The 24847-nt window shown below is 38.1% G+C and overlaps 2 protein-coding genes across 2 annotated transcripts in view; one reads left to right on the plus strand and one right to left on the minus strand.

The window, feature by feature from the left end:
• Positions 1-24847, plus strand: part of LOC147558751 (indole-3-acetaldehyde oxidase-like) — a 102883-nt gene that overhangs the window by 50063 nt on the left and 27973 nt on the right. The gene's annotated exons all lie outside the window — the stretch shown is intronic.
• On the minus strand, positions 13333-16353 carry LOC147558756 (receptor-like protein EIX1). The gene is made up of 2 exons (XM_086664335.1): positions 15822-16353; positions 13333-15704 (listed from the first exon to the last, which is right to left on the minus strand). The coding sequence occupies exons 1-2, from the start codon at positions 16351-16353 to the stop codon at positions 13333-13335; spliced, it is 2904 nt and encodes a 967-aa protein (XP_086520461.1).

Below are 24847 nucleotides of genomic sequence, written 5' to 3' on the forward strand. Positions count from 1 at the left end.
GAGGATATTCGAAATATAATATGATAATTCATATACGGATCGACAAAATAGTACCATAAAATAGTAAGGTCGTGGTATATGAGTCGACATAATATTATCATGAAATGATTGCTCTATACAGTTTGATAAACTGGATCAACTATGCATGCATATAAAGTTGCACGACAACCTAACAGGATCCAATTAGAAAAGGTGAGTCAATCACAAGCAATTATCATCAAGGGGAATAGGACTATTGCCTAAGTAAATGAGTAAAGTCATAACGGAAACCCAACCTAGTTGACTGGAGATCCCAAGATCTAGGTTCAATGGGAAACTGAAGTTATATACTGACTCGCCAGTAACACTGAGAGAGAATATTCTCTTACCCATTCATATGATGAATCAGTGTTGCCTGTAATGAGTGAGGATAAGGTTATCTTTTAATGATTCCTATAATTTAGAATTATTTTCTTTAAATGGGGTATAACAGGATACCTTTAATAGGAGATCACCTATATGAGTGTGAACTGGTGCCGGTTCCGTGAGAAGGTCGCAATGGCCGACTTCTCTAAAGCGCTCATGAAACCCGAGAATGTTCAAGGTCGAAATGAACACAACCGAGAACTGAAGGTTACAAGGAGTGTTATGTGTGATAGCTACTGCATCGGTTTACAGTTCATAGGACCCAGTTCAAGACATAGTTCACTAAGGTCCTTTTAAACCCGGTATCTATTCACTACGGAAGATTCAAAGTCAAAAACTATCTTTCCCGATGCATGATATCTCCTGTTATGCTCTCATAGTTATTTATGTTTGTCTGTTTGTAAGTCCTCTGTCTATTGTTGGTTATTTCACTCATGTGGGGGATTGTTGGAAAATTATTTATTATATAAATAATTTTTTAGTTGAGTGAAATTATATCAAATAGGTACTTGTGAAAAGTCACAAGTTATGGGTAGTCACAACCCAATGGAGAGGCATCTTGTGGATTTTGTAGTCACAATTTACTCTACAAATACTCAAGTTGATTTCTCTTTTAGAAGGAGGTTTTGGACAGCTTTTAGTAGAGTATTTGAAGACAAAAGTTGAGTAGTCTAGAGTCGTCAATGAGAGCATAGTAATTGGAAAGTTCGATGGAGCGTATAGAATTGTAGTGCTTCTTTCTATACGACGCGATTGTTGTATCTTGGGAGACAAATATCCATAGAACCGTTAGCACCAATGCGGGGACATGATTGTCTTAAAGAAAGAGTGACCACTCGCCTCGATTAAATCAGATAAGTTTTTTCGTTTTTATATTTATATAATCTTTAGTGTCATATGATTAGTTGGTCAAGAACCGAATCCGTAAACCCCGACACCAACAATCATAAGACAATCATGCATTCGTTTTATAATGGGTTTTTGAAAATTAATTTGGTCAGTTTTAGACGCTTGCTAAACTGAGTGTTGTTTAAAAAATTGGGATTACCGAGTAAGATATGTTAAGTATGTTTGCTAACTTCCATCATATGGACCATATTAATCAGCCATGGATTCCCATGAGTATGGTTATGTAATTCATGGTCTTGGTGAGATATGTTAAGTGGATTTAATTCATCCCCATCTCTAATAGCCACCAAACAGTAAGTTCGATTGATTGGTCAATAATACATTGAATACAACAATACCTGAACAAATGAATATGACTGAGGTTCCGTATCAAATCATAAGGAGATGAATGTGCCTGTTGTGATGATGGAGACCCCTTATTAGAATAGGTGCTAAAAACACACATGTTTCCAACTGTACTGGATGTGTGTAGAAGAATTGACTAATTGCAGAAAAACTGGTTGATTGAATCACCATTCTTGCAACCGAAGAGACTTGTTCTGTTACTACGAAACAAACCTTCACTTGATCTCAATCCCATCGAGGAAAGATGAAAAACATCAAGTGAAGAAAAACGAGTAGCAGCATTACTGGAAGCAACAAATATGCTATTCAAATCACAGAAAGGTGATTGAAGAATATTACTAACTCCATGATGGAAGTAGAGCAGCCGGAAAATTGATGGGCGAAAAGTACGGTTCCAATAAGTAGAGATAACCGAGAGAGAACAACAAGTTGTTCGAGGGATACAAACTTTGGAACACTATTGAATCGTCCAAAGTTGTAGAGAGAGTTGTTCGTCGGCCTAAAAACCGAGAAGAAGAGGGCAATGGAAATTGTCCGAAATCGAGAAGAAAACAATTGATTTTTCATCAAACTGAAAGGGAAATCGTTTCTTCCATCTTGTATAATGGAATCACAACAATTAAAAAATTGAAGAAGAGTCGAAGAAATCGACAAATTGACTGAAAGTAGAATCACGACGCAAAAAAAAAAACGTCGGCAATAGCGGAAGAAGAAAAAAATATTGATGAAACAGGGTTGATGAACCTGCTCAGAAGAATTTAATCGATCCAAAAATAATCGAGAATTTGCGGAAGTTTGATCAGGCTCGGGTAGAAAATAATTGTACTTCTTCTGGTATATTGCAGCACATGAGATCCCAATAAAAAAAGGCATCTTAAGTGAGTGTCCTTCTCTGGCGTGCATATGGCGATAATAAGAAGGAATAGGCAAGTCTTCATAATCATGAAGCTTGAACGAATATCTAATTTAATAAGCTTGGAAAGCAATGGGTAATAACGGATCTATCAGACCCAGTTGGTAGAATAGAAGACACAAACTAATATAAAAGACACAATAGTTTACGTGGTTCGGTCGGAGGATCACGACCTACATCCACGGAGAAAGCCATGAATGGCTATATTCTATTATCTCCACAATTGTGGGATTGATTGGTTACAGACTAAGACTCAATGCAACTCAACTCAATATAAAATACATAGAGGTCACTACTATTTATAAAGTGACTTGGGTATCTTATTTTCCTAGGACTCTATCTAGGATAACTACCAATAATATCTTCATATATCTTGGACGGTTGATACGGATATCTTTGGATCTCGATCCATCTCGATCCTCATACTCTAATATGTACCTACTTAAAAACACTTGATCTTGGTGAGAATAAATTCAGTGGAAGTATATCAACATGGCTGGGAGCAAACTTTCCAGACTGCGTCAAAATAAGTTCAATGGTAGTATTCCAAAAGCACTTTGTAACCTCACTTCACTACAAATACTAGACATAGCTGATAATAACTTCTCAGGATCAATTCCAAGATGTTTCAGCAATTTAAGTGGCATGACTTTGAAGCCAAACCCGATGCCCATATTTTCTAACGCTTGTGCAGCATCATCCTTCGATGAAACTGCTTCGTTGGTGACAAAAGGAGTACAATATGATTATAGTAACTTTTTATTTCTTATTACAACCATGGATCTTTCTAGGAATACTTTGTCCGGGGAGATTCCTCAAGATCTAACAAAACTTCAAGAGTTACGATCATTGAACTTATCTGACAATCATTTTACAAGAAACATCCCGGATAAAAATAGGCGAGATGAGCATATTGGAATCTCTTGATTTCTCAAGTAACAAACTTTTAGCTGTGATTCCTCAAAGCATGATATATTTGCATTTCTTGAGTTACTTGAACTTGTCATATAATAACTTGTCAGGGAAAATTCCTTCTAGTACCCAATTGCAAAGCTTTAATGAACTGAGTTTTTTTGGCAACCCTGTACTCTGTGGTATTCCACTGAAGAACTGCAGTGACAATGAACAAGCTCACCCGCCCGGATATGGTGGATTGAAACAAGATGATAATGGTGATGATGAGGATTGGCTTGAGATGCAGTGGTTTTATATTATTGCGGGGGTGGGACTTTTAACAGGTTTTTGGGTTTCTGTACCATAGAATTCGGCCTTCGGGGTCAACCCGGCGGCTTCTATAAGGAAGGCGGCGCAAAGGAGGCTCGAGGGCTTGTTAAGGAAGGCGGCAAGGGCCGACGAAGGGGGGAAAACGAAAGGCGTTTTCTGGTCCCCCCTTCGCCGGGGGGTGCTTGTGGGGGGGGGGGGGGGGGGGTGTGCCACGACGAAACAAGGGAATGAAAGGCCGCTTTGCGTTGGATGCTCTTTACCCTCCCCACAATGATGGCTCTGTTGTCTTGGGGAGCTTGAAGCTTGCTTCTTCTCCAGAACTTTCTTGGTCATCAATACGACCTGTCCTTAATAGAACCGATCTGATTCTCTGAACAATCGGAATTTCGTGCTTCTGTCGGATCCTCCCTATCTCCTGATCGAGCTTGTGTAGGTAGATGTTGCCTGGTAGGGCCGATAGTAGTACACTGTGTGGGACGGAGTAAGGGCCCTTCTCACCTCCTACGAGTCGTCCGGCGGAAAAGAGTTTATGAGTGGGGTAAAAGAACTTGGGATCGTCGATCTCTTCCTTAAAGATTGGGATGAGTCGATGTCGGTCGATGGTCTGAAAACACTTCCTGATGTCGAATTCCAAAAACCAGCGAGAGGTTCCCCACTCTTCTTTGATCCGTCTTAGGGCCAAGTGGCAGCCTCGACCCGAGCGGAAGTGCGATGTGTCTGGAAACTCGGGATCGTAAATGGATTCGGGTACCATTCTGATCGCCTCTTTCATGATCTTTTCTATAGGTAGAACTACTGTGAGCGGTCTAAACTTCGACCCTGATTTCTTTCTTCATATTGTAAAGGGGAGCAAAGCCCGTTTTTTGCTCCCTCTATTGATAGATCAGGGGCCCTCCTGCCGTCGTTTCAGTGACTCATAGGGCTTCCCTCAGCTCAGACTGGTGTCGCCACCTCTCCCAGGACCGGAATGATTATCCCTGCCCGATGGGTCTACATCCATCCCTGAATGTCGTCGGGTACTGTTCACTTCCCCGCCATTCTTGTAACCGTCACCTGTAATCCGCGCAGGTGTGTCCGCACCCCCCTGAGTGGACGAGAAAGAAAGGATTTCTCGGAGCAACCCCCAGCAAAGCCTACTCTACATTGTACTTGAAAGCAACCTATCTTACTTAAAGCAACTTCAATCTTGGCTTAAACATGATGGAGGCCCCAGTACTGAAGTTGCTTTAAGTAAGATAGGGGAGCGCCCCTATCTTACTTAAAGTCTTCCCCCCCCCCCCCCCCCCCCCCGCCTATTACTTAAAGTGAATGGGGAGTCCACTTTCCCGTATGAGCATTCGGTACATGTATCAGTCCGTGGAAGAGTGAAAGGGTCACCACTACTGTACTGAGGATCTCCCCCCTAATCTTAGATAGGTCGTCTGAGGGTTCGCCGCGGTTCATTGCTGTGCTTACACACTAGGCTACCCTTCTCCGAAAGCTCCGCGGGACCACCTACCACTAGTCTTCGGCCGGAGGGGTTTATTGCACAAAAACGCCGGGACGCAGGCTCCCGAAGAGGGAAGCCCAACGAATGTCAGATGCAAAGCCCCGCACCTCATTAAGATCATATTGGCATACTCTCCCAAAAAAGAAAGAGCAGACCCCATTGAAGACGGGAGTGAGGTACAACAAGGCCATTTCTGTCCACCGCCCTTCTCACGGAGCCGTACGTGGACGTTACCGCTCATACAGCTGCCAGCCAGCAAGCAGTTAGCCTTCCTCTACAAGGAATGGAAGTGTGGATGAATCGACATCAAATAGAGGAATTCGGTTTTTCTTTTCAGCAATAATATGATAAGAGCATCCCTTTCACAAAAACCTACAGATTCCCCCTCCCCCTTTCTTTCCCCCCTGGCCGTGTGTGGGCCACACTTCAGAAAGGCTCTTCAAGACCTTCACTTACTTGTGTGAGCCCCCCGTCCGCTCACGCTCCTTACCAACAACCCGGCGCTTCGCCGGAACACACCATAGATTGGTCCAACAACCAGTTGGCTCCTCGCTATTCTAAAAGCCCCCTTTTTTGTTTTGTCTAAAAAATGAGATCAAGAATGCGGGCAAACAATGCTTAAAAAGCGGTGGCCCGGTTCTAACAACTATCACTTAGTTTAAAAAACACTGCACTTCTGGCCCTTCTCATTATCCCGCCTTCAAAACAGCAAACATTAAAGATGGAGATCAAAATTCTTTATCGCTCTTTGAATCCGGGTATAAGGCGTACTTTTACGAATATTTATTTCACACTGTGTTAAGTGTCTAAGGTGCTTTCCTTAGCAGGCTTTCCGCGCGGGTAAAGCGTATATTCCCGTTATGTTATCTTGTGTCGATTTGACAAAATGCTCTCCGGACTATACGCATCTTGACGTAGAGCGCTTTCGATCTTTTTCTCTACGTCCAGTTGCTTATCGATAATCTCTTTAAAGTCCAGAAGTGCAGCGTCGTCTCCAATGTTGTTACAAGATAGGCGATCTTCAAGTTCCAGCCGCCGTTCGTGGGCGAGCATCAGAGGCTGTTCTAACGCAGCCCATAGCTCGTCTTGGGAAATTTCCGCCTAGGGCAGCCCACATGAACGGGGGGTTGCACAGCAGGATTGGGATGAGCTGGAGCCGCCTCTGCCGGTGCCGTCGGCCTGCTATCCGATGCTAGATTTTGAGGTTTTATTATGGAAGCAATCTTGGAGACATGCTTATTTTGGGTTCATTACTTCTATCACACAAAAGATCTTCAAGTTTTGTGCACGGTAGTATGAAAATATTTATCAATATCGTAACAATATTTCAATTAACATACCGATCTCAATTAGAATGAGACTTTGGTTTTTAAGGTTGTGGTCGTTTTTTTTTCTTTTTGTGTAATTGATGGGTTATAAAAATGTCTGATTTGAGTCGTTTAATCTACACGAGTTTGTCCGTTTCGGGTGTTTATTATAATAAATGATTGGTTTGCTTGATTAGGTGTCTTTTGCAGAGTTAAATGCGAAAAACAGCTAAAAACGATATTGTAGCGCCCCAAATCTCAAGCTAAGTGCCTTGAAATTGAAGATTTGAGACCTTCAAACTGGATCCACGAGCAACGCCTACCATGAGTGCACAATCGATACCTGAAAAACAAAATAACTGGGTCAAAACCCAACTATAGTAGATTACCTCAAACCTAAGTCTCGGGTAGGCAAGCTCAATCCCCAATCAAGGAAACATTGCACTCATATTCATTATTGACGTTATCTGGAATTTAACGTGACAACTAACATAATACAGCGAGATTTAGCTCATACATGTAGAAACTAACAATGCTTTTTCTTTCTATTTGATAGGATTTCTTGTGTCTTCCTTACATAGAAATGTCAATGCTAGTCAAGAAGACTCACCGATATTAGTTACGTTTTCTTTCTTTTGCGTTATCTTAATTGAGGCACATTAGTACGCCATCAAGCCAAGCGAGTTCGAAGGGCTTAACATGTGTAGTTGCCCCGCGAACAACTTATAAGACTGAACTTGATACCCGAAAGATATGGAAGTTTTAACTTTTTATGAAAAAAAAAAAAAAGGTGAGGTAGTATGCCTAGTAAACATCAACTATGTATGTTCAATCTAGATTCTAATTCTTTTGAGTGAATGAGTCTTTTGCTTGGTAATGGAATATGTGATGTTGGATTAATGGATCAAAAACTGCTTTGTCATTGTTGAAATAAAGAAAGAATATGGATCACCAAGATTGTCTCTTATCCTCATCATATTTAAGGAACCAAATATATGGTTTCCTTTACCAAATATATGGTTTCCTTTCATCCAAGAATTACAACCAGTGACAACTTGCCTTCTTTATATAGATCCATTATACAATAGCATAAATAGAGGTTATTATTCCCTTGTAAAATCATCAAGCAATACAATTTCCTTTCAATACAATTTCCTTTTCTTAATTCTCTCTTGATAACATGGTATCCGAGCATGGTTTTTAATCTGCTCATCATCTACCCAAACCACAACCAGTCATTATCGAGTCACCATGTTAAATGAAGATAACTCGGGTAATGACCTCACCTTACAACTTCCCAATCTGCTCAAAAATTCCCAACCAAAAGGTCCAAAACTATCCGATAGTTTACAAATCAATCTGAAACTTACCAGTCAAAACTATGCCCTATGGACCCGGATGATTCGGGTCGCCATAGGCGGAAGGTCAAAAAACTTGCTGAAACATTTAACTTCAAACCCACCAGATCGAAATCATGAGGCTTACGAACAATGGGAACAAAACGACTTAGTCGTTTTTTCATGGTTGATACAGAATATTGAACCAGTACTTGTGGACAATCTAACCGAGTTTCCCACAGCAAAATCGTTGTGGGATGCTCTGTTGGTCACATATAGCAGTGGTAGAGACAAGTTGCAGACGTTCAACCTTCACGTTAAAGCAAATGACATCAAACAGAATGAAAGTTCCCTTGAAGATTTCTGGATTACACTACAAGGTATTTGGGGTGAGATTGACCGAATCGATCTGAATCCCATGAAGTGTCCAGAAGACATCCAAACCTACTCAAAATCAGGTCAGAACAGAAACTTTTTCAATTTCTAAATGCCCTAAATCGAAAATATGACCCCATTAAAAGGGAAATTCTTCGGTTAGAACCTCTCCCAACTACAGAAGCAGCCTATGCGGTTGTCCGTAAAGAGGCTGCTCACCAGACCATTCTAGGAGTAACGTCTATTGATGCAGGTAACGTAGCAGCCGGTTTGAGTGCCTCCGAAACAGGAATAGGGCTCATAACAAAGGGTCACCGTCGATCCGAGGGAAAAAAACCCGGACCATCAACCAAAGAGGACAAGTCTCACCTTAAGTGTACTCACTGTGGTATGACAAAACATACCAAAGAGCAATGTTTTAAGCTTGTCGGATATCCCGAGTGGTGGTCTGACGGACACAAAAAAGGAATGAAAAATAATGGTCAAGAAACAGGGAAAGCTTCTTTTGCAGTGGGCAACAATGAAGCCGCCAACACCTATAACAGTGATCGGAATAGTAGTGAATTTGGGGGAATGGCTATGGTGCATGATGAAGAAGAGCATGAGGGGTTCTCAATGTCTACAGGTATTGCGTTTGAGAGAGACATCTCAAAAACCATTCTTACTCTCTATTTAATTACAATTTACCTCCTAAAAGTTATATTAGAAGAAGACAAGAACAATCATGGATATTTGATTGCGGAGCCACTGACACCATGAGTTACGAGTTATCAGATTTTGTCACATCAACCAAGCCTACAAAATCATATATACAAGCAGCGAATGGAGAAACAATGAATGTGAAAAATGGGGGAACAATTGAAATTTCTCCAACGCTTAAACTTTCTAATTGTCTCTATGTTCCCTCCTTGTCACATAAACTCTTATCAATAAGTCATGTAACAAAAGAGTTAAATTGCTCAGTCCTCATGCAACCTACTTTTTGTATTTTAGAGGATATCAGGACGGGAGCGATTATTGGGCGTGGCACTGAAAGACAAGGGTTGTATTACGTGGATGAGGTGACTCAAAGTGGTACTGCAATGCTTTCTCATGGGACAGCAGAACGTGAAGCCTGGTTATGGCATAGAAGATTGGGGCATTCATCCACGGGTTATTTGCATATTTTATTTCTTAATTTACTTCCTTCCAGTTATAAGACACATTGTGAGACTTGTGTTTTAGCTAAAAGTCATCGAAAAACCTTTAAACCAAGTAACACAAGGGTTGATATACCTTTTTCATTAATCCACTCGGACGTATGGGGTCCAGCTCCAGTTATTGGGGGACAAAATCTTCGTTTTTTTGTGATATTTGTGGATGATTTTACACGAATGACCTGGGTGTATCTATTAAAAAATAAGTCTGAAGTTCTTGAGAAATTCAAGATTTTTTACACCATGATCCAACCCCAATTTCAAAAAAACATTCAAATTTTCCGATCAGATAATGGAGGGGAATTTGTTAACACCAATATGAAACAATTTTTCCAAACCAAAGGCGTAATTCATCAAACCACCTGCACCCATACTCCCGAACAAAATGGTGTCGCGGAACGAAAAAATCGCATACTCTTAGAAATAACCAGGGCCCTTCTAATTGAATCACAGGTTCCCAAACTTTACTGGCCAGAAGCCCTTGCTACGGCCACTTATCTTATTAATCGGCTGCCCGCTCAAATCCTAAAAACAAAAACCCCATTACAAGTTCTTTCAGAAACCACAAAACTGCCCCCCATTCTTACTCTTGAACCACGAATTTTTGGATGCACTGTTTTCGTCCATATACCTAAGTCAAACAGAACTAAACTCGATCCATCTGCTGAAAAATGTGTCTTTGTTGGATATGGAGTAGATCAAAAGGGATATCGATGCTACAACCCAAAAACCAGACATATGTTTACCACTATGGACTGTGATTTTCTTGAAACCGAGTATTATTTTGTCTCCCAACACAGTATCCAAGAGGAGAGTGAATCTCTTGGCACACTGAGTTGGTTGACATATGTGACATGTGATGAAGGGAGAAGCCACAGTAGTATAAAAAATGAGTCTCCTCCTTCCACACATACAGAAGTTCCGAATGTCAGTGTCACCCAAGAAACTGCTCCCAACCTGATACCTGAGGTAAGTAATACTACTCTACCTGATCCTAATATTTTACCTGATCCTGTTGAAACTGCTGAGAATATTACTAATGAAACTACATAAGAAGATGACAATATACAGGAACAGGAAAATTCTCCAACACAAGATACAAGGGGAAGATATGAGTTGCCTCCTAGGGCAAATCGGGGATTCCCACCTAAAAGATATTCTCCAGAAAAGGAGGCTCAGGGATGTAGATACCCTATTGCTAACATAGCCAAAGGAAATCTTTCCAGGGAAGCCAATGCGTTCTCCTCATCTCTGTATGCTGAAGAAATTTCTCACAACACTGAACAAGCCTTAAAATCAAAGCATTGGAAAGATGCAATGGAAGAAGAGATAAGAGCCTTGAGAAAAAACAACACGTGGGAAAAATGTGTCTTGCCATCAGGGAAGAAAACAATTGGATGTCGTTGGGTCTATACAATTAAGTACAAACCCGACTGTACAATCGAAAGATATAAAGCTAGGTTGGTAGCTAAAGGCTACACCCAAACGTACGGGATTGATTACTCGGAAACTTTCTCTCCAGTCGCAAAGATCAATACAATCAGAGTTCTCTTTTCCATAGCAGCAAATAAAGATTGGCCACTTCACCAGTTGGATGTAAAAAATGCTTTCCTACATGGAGAGCTTAAAGAAGAAGTTTATATGGAAGCTCCACATGGGTTCACAAATAACTTTGGAGAAAGGGAAGTATGCCTTCTAAAAAAATCTCTGTACGGTTTGAAGCAGTCTCCCAGAGCATGGTTTGGCAGATTCACCTTAGCCATGAAGAACTATGGGTTTAAGCAAAGTAACTGTGATCATACATTGTTCTTGAAACAGAGAAACAACCTCATAAACTGTCTAATAATCTATGTTGATGACATGATTATTACAGGTAAAGATCATGAAGAAATAGCCAGATTAAAGAAAAACTTGTTTACAGAGTTTGAGATGAAAGACCTAGGGAGACTTAAATACTTTCTTGGAATTGAAGTTCTAAGAACGAAATAGGGAATTTTCATATGTCAAAAGAAGTATGTTCTTGATTTACTAGCAGAAGTTGGAATGGTCGATTGCAAACCAGTAGATACTCCTATGATTGTGAACCAAAAGCTCTATATAGAGGAAAAAGCAGAGATAGCTGACAAAGAAAGATACCAACGAATGGTAGGAAAACTGATATATCTCTCACACACCCGACCTGATATAGCACATGTTGTAGGACTGGTAAGTCAATTTATGCATCAGCCCCAGAGTGCTCATATGGATGCAGTCTTAAGAATTCTAAGATATCTCCAAGGAACAGCTGGTCATGGAGTCTTGTTCAGACCTAATGGGCATCTAGAAACTCAATTATACACTGATGCAGATTGGGCAGGAGATAAAGGCAATCGAAGGTCAACGTCAGGATACTTCACTCTGGTTGGTGGAAATCTCGTGACTTGGAGAAGCAAAAAACAAAAGGTAGTGGCTGTTTCAAGTGCTGAAGCTGAATTCAGAGGGATAGCAAGGGGGTTAACTGAAGTACTATGGGTGCGAAATCTCTTAACTGAGATAGGATATCCACCACAAGAAACTAGCAAGATTATAAGTGATAATGAAGCAGCCATCCAAATTTCCGAGACCCAGTACAACACGATCGAACGAAGCACATAGAGGTAGATCGACACTTCATCAAAGAGAAGCTGGAAGCAAAGATCATTACCCTACCCTTTGTGCGATCAGAAAACCAACTTGCTGATATTTTAACAAAATCAGTTAATGAAAGAATCCTTCACAATTGTCTGGACAAGTTGAATTTTGGAAATCCCACAATTCAACTTGAGGGGGAGTGTTGAAATAAAGAAAGAATATGGATCACCAAGATTGTCTCTTATCCTCATCATATTTAAGGAACCAAATATATGGTTTCCTTTACCAAATATATGGTTTCCTTTCATCCAAGAATTACAACCAGTGACAACTTGCCTTCTTTATATAGATCCATTGTACAATAGCATAAATAGAGGTTATTATTCCCTTGTAAAATCATCAAGCAATACAATTTCCTTTCAATACAATTTCCTTTTCTTAATTCTCTCTTGATAACAGTCATTTTGGTTTGATTAAGAGATAATCAAGATGATAAAGCTGATGCTATTTTAAAATATATCCCTGGTGAAACTACTTTTGAAGTCTCATGGTGCATTACCTTATATTGAGTTCAGTTTGTTTAATTAGAGCAGATAATTGCCTCCAATAAATAACATCTAATCCATTTCAATCAACAACTAGTACTTAAATATTTCCACCAAATTGTTTCAACTCATTATTATTACAACTGACTTTAATTTTATCTTGAATAAACTTATGCATAAGAGCATCTCGAATGCAAAATTCAGGAAAAACTCAAATGCAACACTACTGAGATCCTTAATTCAAAAGACATACTACAAAATGTAACACTCAAAAAACTTACAAAGTACTTATGACTCATTTCCTATATGGGTAGTTTTCTTTGTAATATTGAGTGAAAAACTTAAGTCATCGAGAAAAACACCTTGTTTGCACCTTTCTAGGTATTTAAGTGTGGAGAATATGACTCATCCTTCATTAGCCCAGATTTGAGAGCATAAGTACGAACGAGAAAATATCCAGAAACAACTATTGTGATTGATAACAAAACTGCTAACTTATAAGCTTTCAACCAGTATGTTTCATATGAGCCGGTTACAAACAAGTCATCAAACCCGAACTAGTGAGATTACACAAAAAGAAAAACGAAACCATCACTACCTTAAGAACTAAAGTCTCATTCAAATTGAGATTGGTCTGTTATTTGATATATTGTACGATAGCGGTACATATTTTCAAACTAACGTGCACAAAACTTAAAGAGCTTTTGTGTCGTAGAAGTAATGAACCCAAAATAAGCATGTCTCCAAGATTGCTTCCATAATAACACCCCACAGAAACCCCAAAAACCTATTACAAATCCCAATCCTGCACTAATATAAAACCACTTCATCTCGAGCCAATCATCCTCATCACCATCATCATCTTGTTTTTCTCCACCATATCCTGGCAGTTGACCTTGTTCATCGCCATTGCAGTTCTTGAGTGGAATACCACAGAGTTCAGGGTTGCCAACATAACTCAGTTCAGGAAAGCTTTGTAATTGAGTACTCAAAGGAATTTTCCCTGACAAGTTATTATATGACAAGTTCAAGTGATTCAAAGAATGCAACTCTATAATGCTTTGAGGAATTGCACCTGAAAGTTTGTTTGTTGAGAAATCAAGAGATTCCAATTTGCTCATCTTCCCTATTTCGTCTGGGATCTTTCCTGTAAAATGATTCTCAGATAAGTTCAAAAATAGTAACTCGTGAAGTGTTGTTAGATCTTGAGGAATCTCCCCGCATAAGTTGTTTCTAGAAAGATCCATGGTTACAACAAGTCCAAGATTGTTACTATACTCATATTGTCTTCCATTTGTCACCAGTGAAACAGTAGTTTCCTCATAGTCTCCTGGAATGGAGATGCTAAAATAGTCCCTCGGTTTTTGCTTCAAAGCCATGGCACTTAAATTGCTGAAACATCTTGGAATTGATCCTGATAAGTTGTTATGAGAGATATCCAGTATTTGTAGTGAAGTGAGGTTACAAATTGCTTGTGGAATACCACCATTGAACTTATTTAGATGCAACCTAAGAAGTATAAGGTTATAAAAGTCTGCTCCTAGCCATGTTAATATGCTCCCACTTAATTTATTCTCACCAAGATCAATCACTGTTAAATTGGTACAGTTTCGCAATGATTGAGGTAGTTCACCGGATAGATAATTATTACCCAAACTCAAGGATTTTAATTGAAATAAAGAACCAATAGAGCTTGGAATTTTTCCTGATAAGTTGTTATGAGAGATATCCAGTATTTGTAGTGAAGTGAGGTTACAAAGTGATTCTGGAATACCGCCACTGAACTTATTTTGACGCAACCTAAGAACTATGAGGTTTGGAAAGTTTGCTCCCAGCCATGTTGGTATGCTCCCACTGAATCTATTCTCACCAAGATCAATCGTTGATAAGCTGGTGCAGTTTCGCAATGACTGAGGTAGTTCACCGGATAGAGAATTATTACCCAAATGCAGGAAGGATAATCCACCTAAAGAACCAATAGAGCTTGGAATTTTTCCTGTTAACTTATTACTTTCCAACTTTAGAAATGACAAAGATGATGAGTTAAACCAACATTCTGGAATCTCTCCTGACAGGGCATTGTTTGAGAGATCAAGAAAACCTACACGATCCTTCTCGCCAGACTCCGGATAACATAGGAACGAGGAAATAGGACCGGATAAGGAGTTGTGAGAAAGATCTATAATAACACCAGATGCATGAGGTAGTGGGCCGTTAAAATTGTTGGAACTCAAATTAACCCGAAAGAAAAAACCAGAACTTACTTTGAAGATCTTTGGCAATTCTCCAGTGAGTCGATTGTTGGCTAGATTTATATCTTCCATTCTAGAAGGCATTCCCCAAAACCAAGGAGGAACAGTGCCTGAAATACTTGTGTTGGATAAATCAATATATGTTAAATTTTTTTGTGTTTTTAACCATTGGGGAAATGGAGATCCTATGCGACAATTTCTGAATGATAATCCTTCGAGTTGAAAAGGAGGTTTCCAAGTAGAGCTCAACTTCAAATCAACGAAATTAATTTCTAACACTTTTAGTCTTCCGAGATTGGCGAAGTTAACTTCTGTTACAACCCCCTGTAAGTCATTACCAGAGACTGTGAATGTTTCTAAACCAGAGAGATGCCATATTGTTTCCGGCAATGATCCATTCAATTCATTATATCCAAGTTTGAAATCCCTTAATAATGATAATCTTCCTAACGATGAGGGAATTGAATCAGAAAATGAGTTACTCTCGAGATTGAGGTATTCGAGATTCTGTAATTTCCCCAATTGCTCAGGCAAAGGACCAGAAAGTTTGTTATCCTTCAAGTCTAAATCCTGCAGGTTGTTTAGATTTCCAATATCTTTTGAAATCGTTCCGTGGAAATTATTCCAACTTAGATCAAGTTCTTCAAGTCTAGTAAGATTATATAACCACGCAGGTAATGAAGAATTTATGTCATTATTATTAGAAAGATCGAGAATTGAAAGAGATGTAAAGTTTACGTGTGGAAGAGTTGGTAATGTGGATGAATCTAGAGAACATGAAGCAAGACGTAACTCGACTAAAGATGGGAGCATGTTAATCACATGTAGCCACTTATGACTTACATTGAATAGGTTCAATAAAGTCATGTCAAGATGTTGGAGAGAAGAAAGATGAGAGAGCCATTGAAGATCACTAACATCTAGCTGGTAGTTGTTACTAATATCAAGAAAATGAAGATTGGATAAGTTTCCAAGTTCCTGAGGAATAATTCCACCAAAATTTGCCCATTGTAGATTGAGATACCTCAAATTATGGAGGGAACCCAAGAAAGAAGGTAACTGACTACCCTCAAAATCATTATGACTTAAGTTCAAACAATTTAAATGTTTTAATTCAAGCAGAGTAGGATTTAATTTACCACCTAGTGACAAGTATTGAAGATCAAGTTCAACAACATTTCCCGTTTTCGGATGGCAAAACACTCCTGTCCAATTGCAACATTCTTTACCATCCCAAGTAGATAATATATTCTTGTCATAATAAACATTTCTATTCTTATCAACATATGAAATATTATTTGGATATTTCAAATCTGCTCTGAAGGAGAACAAAGCTTGTCTCTCCCTTTCCTTACATACAAAACCAAAACTGAAGTTGTTGTAATCTGGTCCGAACAAGAAAAATGCAGCAAGAAAGAAAAATGGAAAAATATATCTCGCCTCCATTATTAAGTACTAAAAATCAAAACCAGAAGTTAACTGTGTTTTTAACTTAGATGGAAAAGATATACATATATATAGATATATGTACGCAAACGTACACACAAAATGTAAGACTTTTCCGCGTGGTAGGACCTCTAGTATTGCATTTCAATTTTCAGCTGAATTGTCGATTTTCGAGTCAACAAGACCTTCAACCGGTAGTCGATCTAAATACTCGACTTTCTGTACGACCACTCAATTCTTCGTGGAGCGTAATATCTTAATAGTAATAATTAGTATGTGACAAGAAAACTATTCAGAGACTTTTCTACTTGTTAGGTTTAATTATTCATCAACCCTCTCAATGGGGTTTGTTTTGCCAACAACAACGTTCGTATTGTATCTACTCCAAAGCCCTGGAGATCCTAAGTTCGATTCACAATAGAAGTGGAATTCGTGATTTATTGAACTTGGGTTTTTAAGTATATAATAATGAACTATAGGGTAGTCTGTATGGCCTTTAGGGGTATGATAGTTACCGAAGCTGTGACATTGCAAGTTATGACAGTGACAAAGCTTTTCATTTCTTTTTTATAGTATTTCTTGTGTCTTCTTTATGGAGAAATGTCACTGCTAGTCAAGAGGACTCACCGATATTTGTTGTGTTTCCTTTCGTTTTCGTTATTTTAATAGAAGCATATTAGTGTATCATTAGGCCAGGCGTGTTTGAAGGGCTTAACCTGTGTAATTTCCCCCTCAAGCAACAAGCCTTTTTATAAAAAAAAAAAAAAGGTATTGTAGTATGTCCTGTAAGCATCAAATAGCAAATGCTTGCAAGTTCATCCCTCTCCCTCCAATTTCTTTTGTTATGTTCGTATCATTATTTCCTTATGAATTTTGGAATCGATACTCGTGGTAGTCTCCATTTGTAGTTATTTTTTCATAAAATATATTTCTACGTGTAAACTTGTGCTAGATTTTATTTCTTTTTAGTGAATGAGTCATTCCAAATACAAAACTTTTCGAAATATTTCAGTGGTCCAACTATCTGATTGAGACTTGCAAATATTGTGAGAGTATAATTGATTGGAGACTCTTTAAAATTTGTAGAATTTTCTGGCTTGTTAAATTTTGTTATTATAATTCTTTTGGTTGTTTATCGAAGTCTTATAGACTATTCACAATAAACGTTTTAAGATTTTATCTTGTGTCTTCTTCTTTATGTAGAAATTTCAATGCTTGCTAGTCACTAAGACTCTACTGATATTTATTGTGAAGTTATGAATGAGGCCAAACAGATCAAATTATTTGGATGCAAATTGACTTAGTTTGAATGAGTCCTTTCGACCATGGATGAACTTTATGCACTACCGTTAATGTATTTATTTGTGGTTGATATTCTTCCCTGCATTATCTTAATAGAGAGTACAGACGAAGTAGTACATAACACAAGTGAAGAAGAGCGTGTTTGAAGGGGCTCTACAAGTGCAAATGTGCAATATGCACAGTGAATAACCATGTGTCCTCCAACAGGTAGCGAGATAAGAAAAATGTGTCTAGTTACTAAAAACACATATCTCGCTATAAGTTCATATCCCGATACACTAGACCAGTGTCCCTATACCAACGTAGCGAGATAAAAGATAACTTCACAATTGGATCTTTATAAAAAAAAATACTAGGGTATGGCCCTAGCTTCTAATAGGAATATTATTATTGTGACAAAATCGATTTCAGTTTTCATCTAAATTTGGAAAAGAAAAAAAAATTATTTAGTATAATAGATAGCTTTAAAATTTTTTTAATCAAAGGAAATGAGAACCCATGGCTTAAGCCACTTCGAGTTTGCTCGAAAATGAAAATCTAAATAATCACAACATGGTAACAATTTAAACAAAAAGTAGAATAGCATTACTAAAGTAAAAGAGCATAAAAAGAATTCAACAACGTAATGAGAGTTTTACATGATTATGAACAACAATTTCCATACAAAATAGTATGACATTGGGAACATCTGTGTACTTCTTTTCTTACAATGAAGTTAAAGATGTAAGTAATCCAGATGTTAAAGATGAACATAATGACATTGAACTTATGCAACATAGTTTATTCACTTCCAAAACAACATTCGGTGAACAATCTACCTTCATATTTGGACTGAGTGCTACGGCAATATAAGAGCAAATACATGACAACAGTTCTTTTGTCAGAAATGGAAGCAGTCAGTGTTGGAATTAGAAAATATATGATGCTTATCCTTTAATATTTGCTTTCTATTGTTAGATTAGGATAATATATTATTTGATTTATATTTCTATTCTCTGATTTGTAACCAAACTATATAAAGAGATGTATAGGTTGAATCACAATATACAGAAATAAGAATTCAATTTGGTATCAGAGCTAGGGTGATTGTTATTATCTACGAGAAGTCTTCATCTCCTTCGTGAAGATCGATCCAGACAAGAACAAACCAAAATCAATTTATCCTGGTTTGAGTCTCTTGTTCTGATTTCTTCATTTAAACTTCTCATGTTAAAACCCTAGGTTCGAATTCAAATTCTTAATGTTTATGTATATTCATCATTCTCTTCATTTGATTTTATCATAATCAGTCTTGAGAATTCTGGTACATCTATTATATTAGTGTGTGGTATTGTTTTGTTCAAATCTGTGATTTTTTTAGAACTGGTTATAGGACAGCAATGGCTTTAATTTCTCGTACAAATTTATCTCTCTCCCATCCGACACCAACTCACCGTGTTATTCAACCAGATTACATTCAACTGCAGTCCCAGATTGCTGAGTTGCAATTACACTTGGGCTTAACACGCTCTTCTGAACCTATTACTGCTAGTACTTTTGTTGTTCTCCATGGTAAGTCAGGTCAGCCTACTAGGATTTTGGATTCGGGAGCCAATAATCATATGACTGGTGAGTTATCTACTTTTACCTCCAATGTTACTCCCGTTGATCAGACAGTGAGTATTGTTAATGGGATATCTATGCCTATTTGTAGTCAAGGAAGTGCTCATGTATCCTCTGATATAACTCTCCAATTAGTGTATTATGTTTCTAAGTTCGCTTATAATCTCTTCTCAGTGAGTCGCCTTTCAAAACACTTAATTGTGTCGTCATTTTCTTACCCGACTCTTATGTTTTACAGGACCTGATTTCGAAGAAGATTATTGGCAAAGGATATGAGCGCGATGGACTGTACTTCGGCGATCCACTTCCTTCTCAGATATCTTCATCTAGTTCGCAAGCTTTTGTCTTACCTTCTTTGAATTCGTCTGTTTGCTTCTTAAAAAATTTAGACTTATGGCGTGCACGCTTAGGACGTGCAAACTTTCAATATCTATGTTGGTTATTTCCCTCTGTAAAAAAATCTTGCTCGGATTTTAAGTTTAATTGTGTGGTTTGTGAATTTTCAAAACATACTCGTACGTCTTATATTCCTCGTATGCATCGTGCACCTAGTGCTTTTTATCTCATTCATTCGGATGTTTGGGGACCTTTTCCAGTGTCAGCCTTGTCCAAACATCGTTATTATGTCACTTTCATTGACGACTAAACTCGATGCACATGGGTTTATCTAATGAAAACAAAATATGAAGTTTACACATATTTTACCAACTTTCTCTAAATGATCAAAACCCAGTTCAACACTACAGCCTGTAACATTAGATCTGATAATGGTGGAGAGTACGTAACTAATGAATTCCGTTCTGAACTTAACAAAAAGGAAATTTTTCAACAACTTACATGTCCATACACACCAGAGCAGAATGGTGTGGCAGAACGAAAATACCGTCACATTATGTCAGTAGTTCGATGTCTTTTACGTGGTATGAATATTCCCAAGTCCTTCTGGCACTTAGCTGTCCTTACTGTAGTCTATCTTATCAACAGAACCCTTAGTCGGGTGTTGAAAGGAAAAACTCCTTTCCATGTCCTTCAACCAGATCACACCTTGTTTCCCATCTTACCTCGTGTGTTTGGATGTACCTGTTTCGTCCAAAACCGTAGTCCTACGCGTACCAAACTTGATGATAAGGCTATTAGATGTGTATTCATAGGATATTCTTCAATGTCTAAAGGATATAGGTGTTATGATCCCATCACATATCGTTTCTATCATTCCATGGATGTAGCTTTTGTAGAAAAAGTTCTATTTTTCTTAGGTACTGCTAGGGAGTCTTCTAAGGAGCACAATTCTTCTCTTCTACGACCAGTTCCTATCCTTGAGTCCGCTCCACTGTCTTCTGCTTCTTCTAGACGAATTTTGCCTCCAAATGTCGAAGGTGTTGCTCCCTTACGGGTCTACTCTCGTCGATCATGCTCTCAGAATCCATTGCCAGTCTCTTCTCCGAAATCAGGTAATCCTTCACCTCCCTTCGTTTCTGATATTTTCTCTCCTACATATCCTACTCGGGAGAAGCGCATGCCTTCTCGATACCTTCTTACATGTAGCACTAACCATCCGATTTCTGAGTATCTTTCTTATCAGGGTGTTTCTAGTCAATACCAATTTTTTATTACTCAGGTTGACTCAATTTCTATTCCGCGCTCGGTCCAGGAAGCTCTTCAAAATCCTAATTGAGTGGCTGCTATGCAAGTCGAAATGGATGCCCTTCAACATAATCAGACGTGGGAACTTGTTTCTTTACCTCCCGGTGAACGCATAGTAGGGTGTAAGTGGGTCTTTAGTGTGAAGTACATGACTGATGGTACCATTGACAGATATAAAGCCCGCCTTGTTGCAAAAGAATTTACTCAAGTACCTGGAAAGGACTTTGGCGCTACCTTTGCTCCTCTTGCTAAACTAACCACAGTTCGTTTACTATTATCTCTTGCAGCGTCTTATTCGTGGCCTTTGTATCAATTTGATGTTAAAAATGCATTTCTGAATGGTGACTTATTAGAAACTATATACATGGATCCTCCACCGGGATTTCAGGCTCAGGGGGAGTATTCAGGAAAAGTATGTCGCCTTCGAAAATCCCTTTACGGTCTTTAAGCAATCTCCTAGAGCAAGGTTTAATCGCTTCAGTGATGTTGTTCAAACTCTAGGATTTGTGCGTTGTCACTCTGATCATACATGTTTCATTCGTCGCCATCACCAGGGAAAATATATTATCCTTTCAGTTTTTGTCGATGATATCATAATTACTGGAGACGACTTGTCTGGTATTGTTCAAGTTAAAGAGGCTCTTGGGAAATTTTTCGAGATTAAGGATTTGGGTCTTCCTCGATACTTTCTTGGCATTGAGGTTGCTCGATCCTCACGTGGAATATCTATATCTCAACGCAAATATGCTCTTGATCTCCTTAATGATACAGGTATGCTCGGATCAAGGCCTGCCTATACTCCTATGGACCCAAATCTTAAACTGACAACAAAGTCTGGAGAGTTATTACCAGATCCATCATAATATCAACGGCTTGTTGGTCGCCTCATTTATTTGACAAACACAGGACCAGATCTCACATATGCAGTGAGTGTTGTAAGTCCGTTCATGCATTCACCACGTACTGAGTATCTGGATGCCGTTTACCACATTCTTCGGTATCTAAAGACATGCCCTGCTCTTTGTCTCTTTTATGTCACAGGTCCACAATCAGGTCTCTCTTGCTTTACTGATGTTGATTATGCAAGATCAAAAGATGATAGGAGATCCACTTCTGGTATATGTATGTTTCACGGTGATCATCTTACAGCTTGGAAAAGTAAGAAGCAACCAGTTGTTTCACGATCTTCTGCAGAATCTGAGTATCGTGCCATGGCCTAAGGCACATGTGAGATTATTTAGCTTCGTTCCCTTCTAACTGAATTAGGCTTTCTTTTTCTGAAACGATGTCATCTACATTATTTTGTGATAACAAGTCTGCCATAATGCTATCATCTAACTCAGTCCTTCATGAAAGAACAAAACACATAGAAGTGGATATCCACTTCATTCGGGAAAAAGTGCGCTCAGGTATTATCAAACCAAATTTTGTGTCATCGGCTAATCAAACTGCAGATATGTTCACCATGCCTGTTGGTACGTCATTACTGCAGTCATCTCTTGTCAACCTGGGTCTCGCTAGCATCTTCGCCTCAGCTTGAGGGGGAGTGCTGGAATTAGAAAATATATGATGCTTATCTTTTAATATTTGCTTTCTATTATTAGATTATGATAATATATTATTTGATTTATATTTCTATTCTCTAATTTGTATCTAGACTATATAAAGAGATGTATAGGTTGAATCAGAATATACAGAAACAAGAATTCAATTGTCAGATGAACATCACAAGTGATACCCGAAACAACTCATAAACATCACAAGATAGCATTAGAGTGATATTCCAACCGGAGAACAACTCAGCTTAAAGATTTCTTCTGGGTTCATTGATTTTTTTGGTTTCGTGATCAATAAATCATGTTCAACATTTGGATATCAACTGAGGATTATAGTGAAGCCCACGAGCTCTAGTCCGCTTGATTAAAAAGTTTTCCGAGGAAACAATTGGAAAATCTTAGATGAGCTATTTGTATAGGTCGTCGAGGCTCTGAACTGTTTGCACATGGGACAACCATCGTTTGGCTGCTTCTTAAAGTTTAAATCACAGGGAAAATGACTATTTGAGTTGGAAAAATTATCATAATAACTAAAAAAGCCTAGATCTTTATCTATTAGGTAAAAGTTACCAAAACTTTATGTGTAATAGTATGTAAAGTTTAAAATCATATTGATAATTATCAATAAGGTCATTTTCTCTTTTTTTCATCCCGAAAATACCCTTACCCTTCAAAACTCATGTTTGGTCTGAAAATAAGCTGAAAAATTTTAGGGGTTGTTTCTTCTTAGTTCTTCATCTTCGAACGATATCTTCAATTCTTTTTCTTCTGATCTTCCACTTCTTACAGACAAACACGATCATCAATCTGCTAGATTAATAAATCAATCAACTAAATCAATAAATCGATTTACGTCCTTCAATAGATTCAAGGTCTTGCGATTATTTGTCCACTTCAATCAGAGTCGGCGGCAAAGATGGTTTACACTTTTGATAAACTCGAAGGAGCTAAAGAATTTGGTACTATTTTCTTTGAAAATGAAGCAAATCAATTCTGTATTGTTTTTACTAATTGTTTACCGCAAATTTTGATGATGTTAGATGTGTTATGTACTCCCTCAGTCCCAAAAAGAATGACCTAATTTCTATTTTGGATTGTCCCATTTTAGTGTCCTATTTCTAAAAATAAAGAAAGAAACTTTTCGCTCTTTCCAATAATACCCACTACTATAAATTTAACGACAACTTTATTTAAAGGTATGTTCAACTTTTTCATTGCAAATTATAATAGTTAACGAGGATACAATTGGAAAAACCATGTTATTTTTGAAAGTCAAACATCAATTAATGATGTTTCCTTAATAAGTTGGGTTTTCAAAATAGGTCATTCTTTTTGGGACGGAGGGAGTATAATTTTGATAGAAAAATAGCAGCAGTGATTTTTATTTTGCGGGAAAACTGCTCTTCATAAGGTTTACTTTCTCTTCTTTTTGCTATATTCATTACTAGGAGGTATTTGGGTTTATGTTCCTTAGAAGAAAAAAGCTATTGTTTATCATATCAATTTCTCCATGTTAGCTGTTTTGATTTTAAAGTCATTGAATTTTTATGTGAAGTTGAGGATGAATCTTACATTAAACAAAATGGTACTGCTCATAGTTCGAGGATGTTTTGTTTCATATTTTCAGTTTCTTGAAAGGAATCTCACTGTTCACTTTGATTGGTTTGATTAGAACTTGTTGGTCATTCTTAAAACCCTACTTACAAGACAAAAAAAAATGTTTGATGATTGTGATTTCTCTTCATGTTGTTGCAAACATTGCCCTGGTTGTGATTGATGAAAGTGGACCTGACCTTATGCTCAAGATTGGATCATTTGGAAACTAGTTTTCTTTCTTGTCGACGTTGTTTGTTGTTGTGCCGTTCTTTCTCCAATCGTTTGGTCGATTAAAAATCTCCGAAGTAAATTTGATGTTATGAGGTCCAAGCTCCATTGAAGTAAATCATTAAGTGTTTTACTGTTGATTTCGTGTATGTTATTTTACTTCAAGTTGTGTGCCATCCTGGGTAATGGAGAGATAGATTTTGACACTCATTATTCTGTTCAGGTTCATTCCCATACTTCAAATGAAGACTTGGGTAAACTCTTAAATCTAGAAGTCGGAACTGTGAACAAGGGTAGTGAAGTTATGGGAGCCAGTATGACTGTCAATACTGAACAACATTTTGCAGGTCGAACACTGCAACAACTGAGCTCTCTGTCAATATGTGATGTGAAGTGTTTTGAAGCTACAAGAACTATGGAAAACCTGCAGTAAATTTGATGAAATTAACACTTCTTTATCATTGCTAATGAAGCCCTAGCTAGTAGTGAGATGCAAATGTCCGACCTCCTTATCCATTAGGTTAGCTTTTGTTATTAGCGAACGAGACAAGTATTATTGAGACTTC

The sequence above is a fragment of the Eschscholzia californica genome, unplaced genomic scaffold (assembly GCF_041429995.1).
Source record: "Eschscholzia californica isolate CP2 unplaced genomic scaffold, dmEscCali1.0.p SCAF_2, whole genome shotgun sequence".
In the NCBI taxonomy this organism is placed as follows: Eukaryota; Viridiplantae; Streptophyta; class Magnoliopsida; order Ranunculales; family Papaveraceae; genus Eschscholzia; species Eschscholzia californica.

Bases quoted from the DNA above. Each gene is read 5' to 3' on its own strand.
- LOC147558756 (XM_086664335.1), bottom strand. From the start codon at position 16,353: ATGGAGGCGAGATATATTTTTCCATTTTTCTTTCTTGCTGCATTTTTC. The intron at 15,705-15,821 runs GTGATCTTCAAT...TCCCATCTTTAG, and splicing joins CAACTACCAGCTAGATGTTA to TCGAGTTACGTCTTGCTTCA.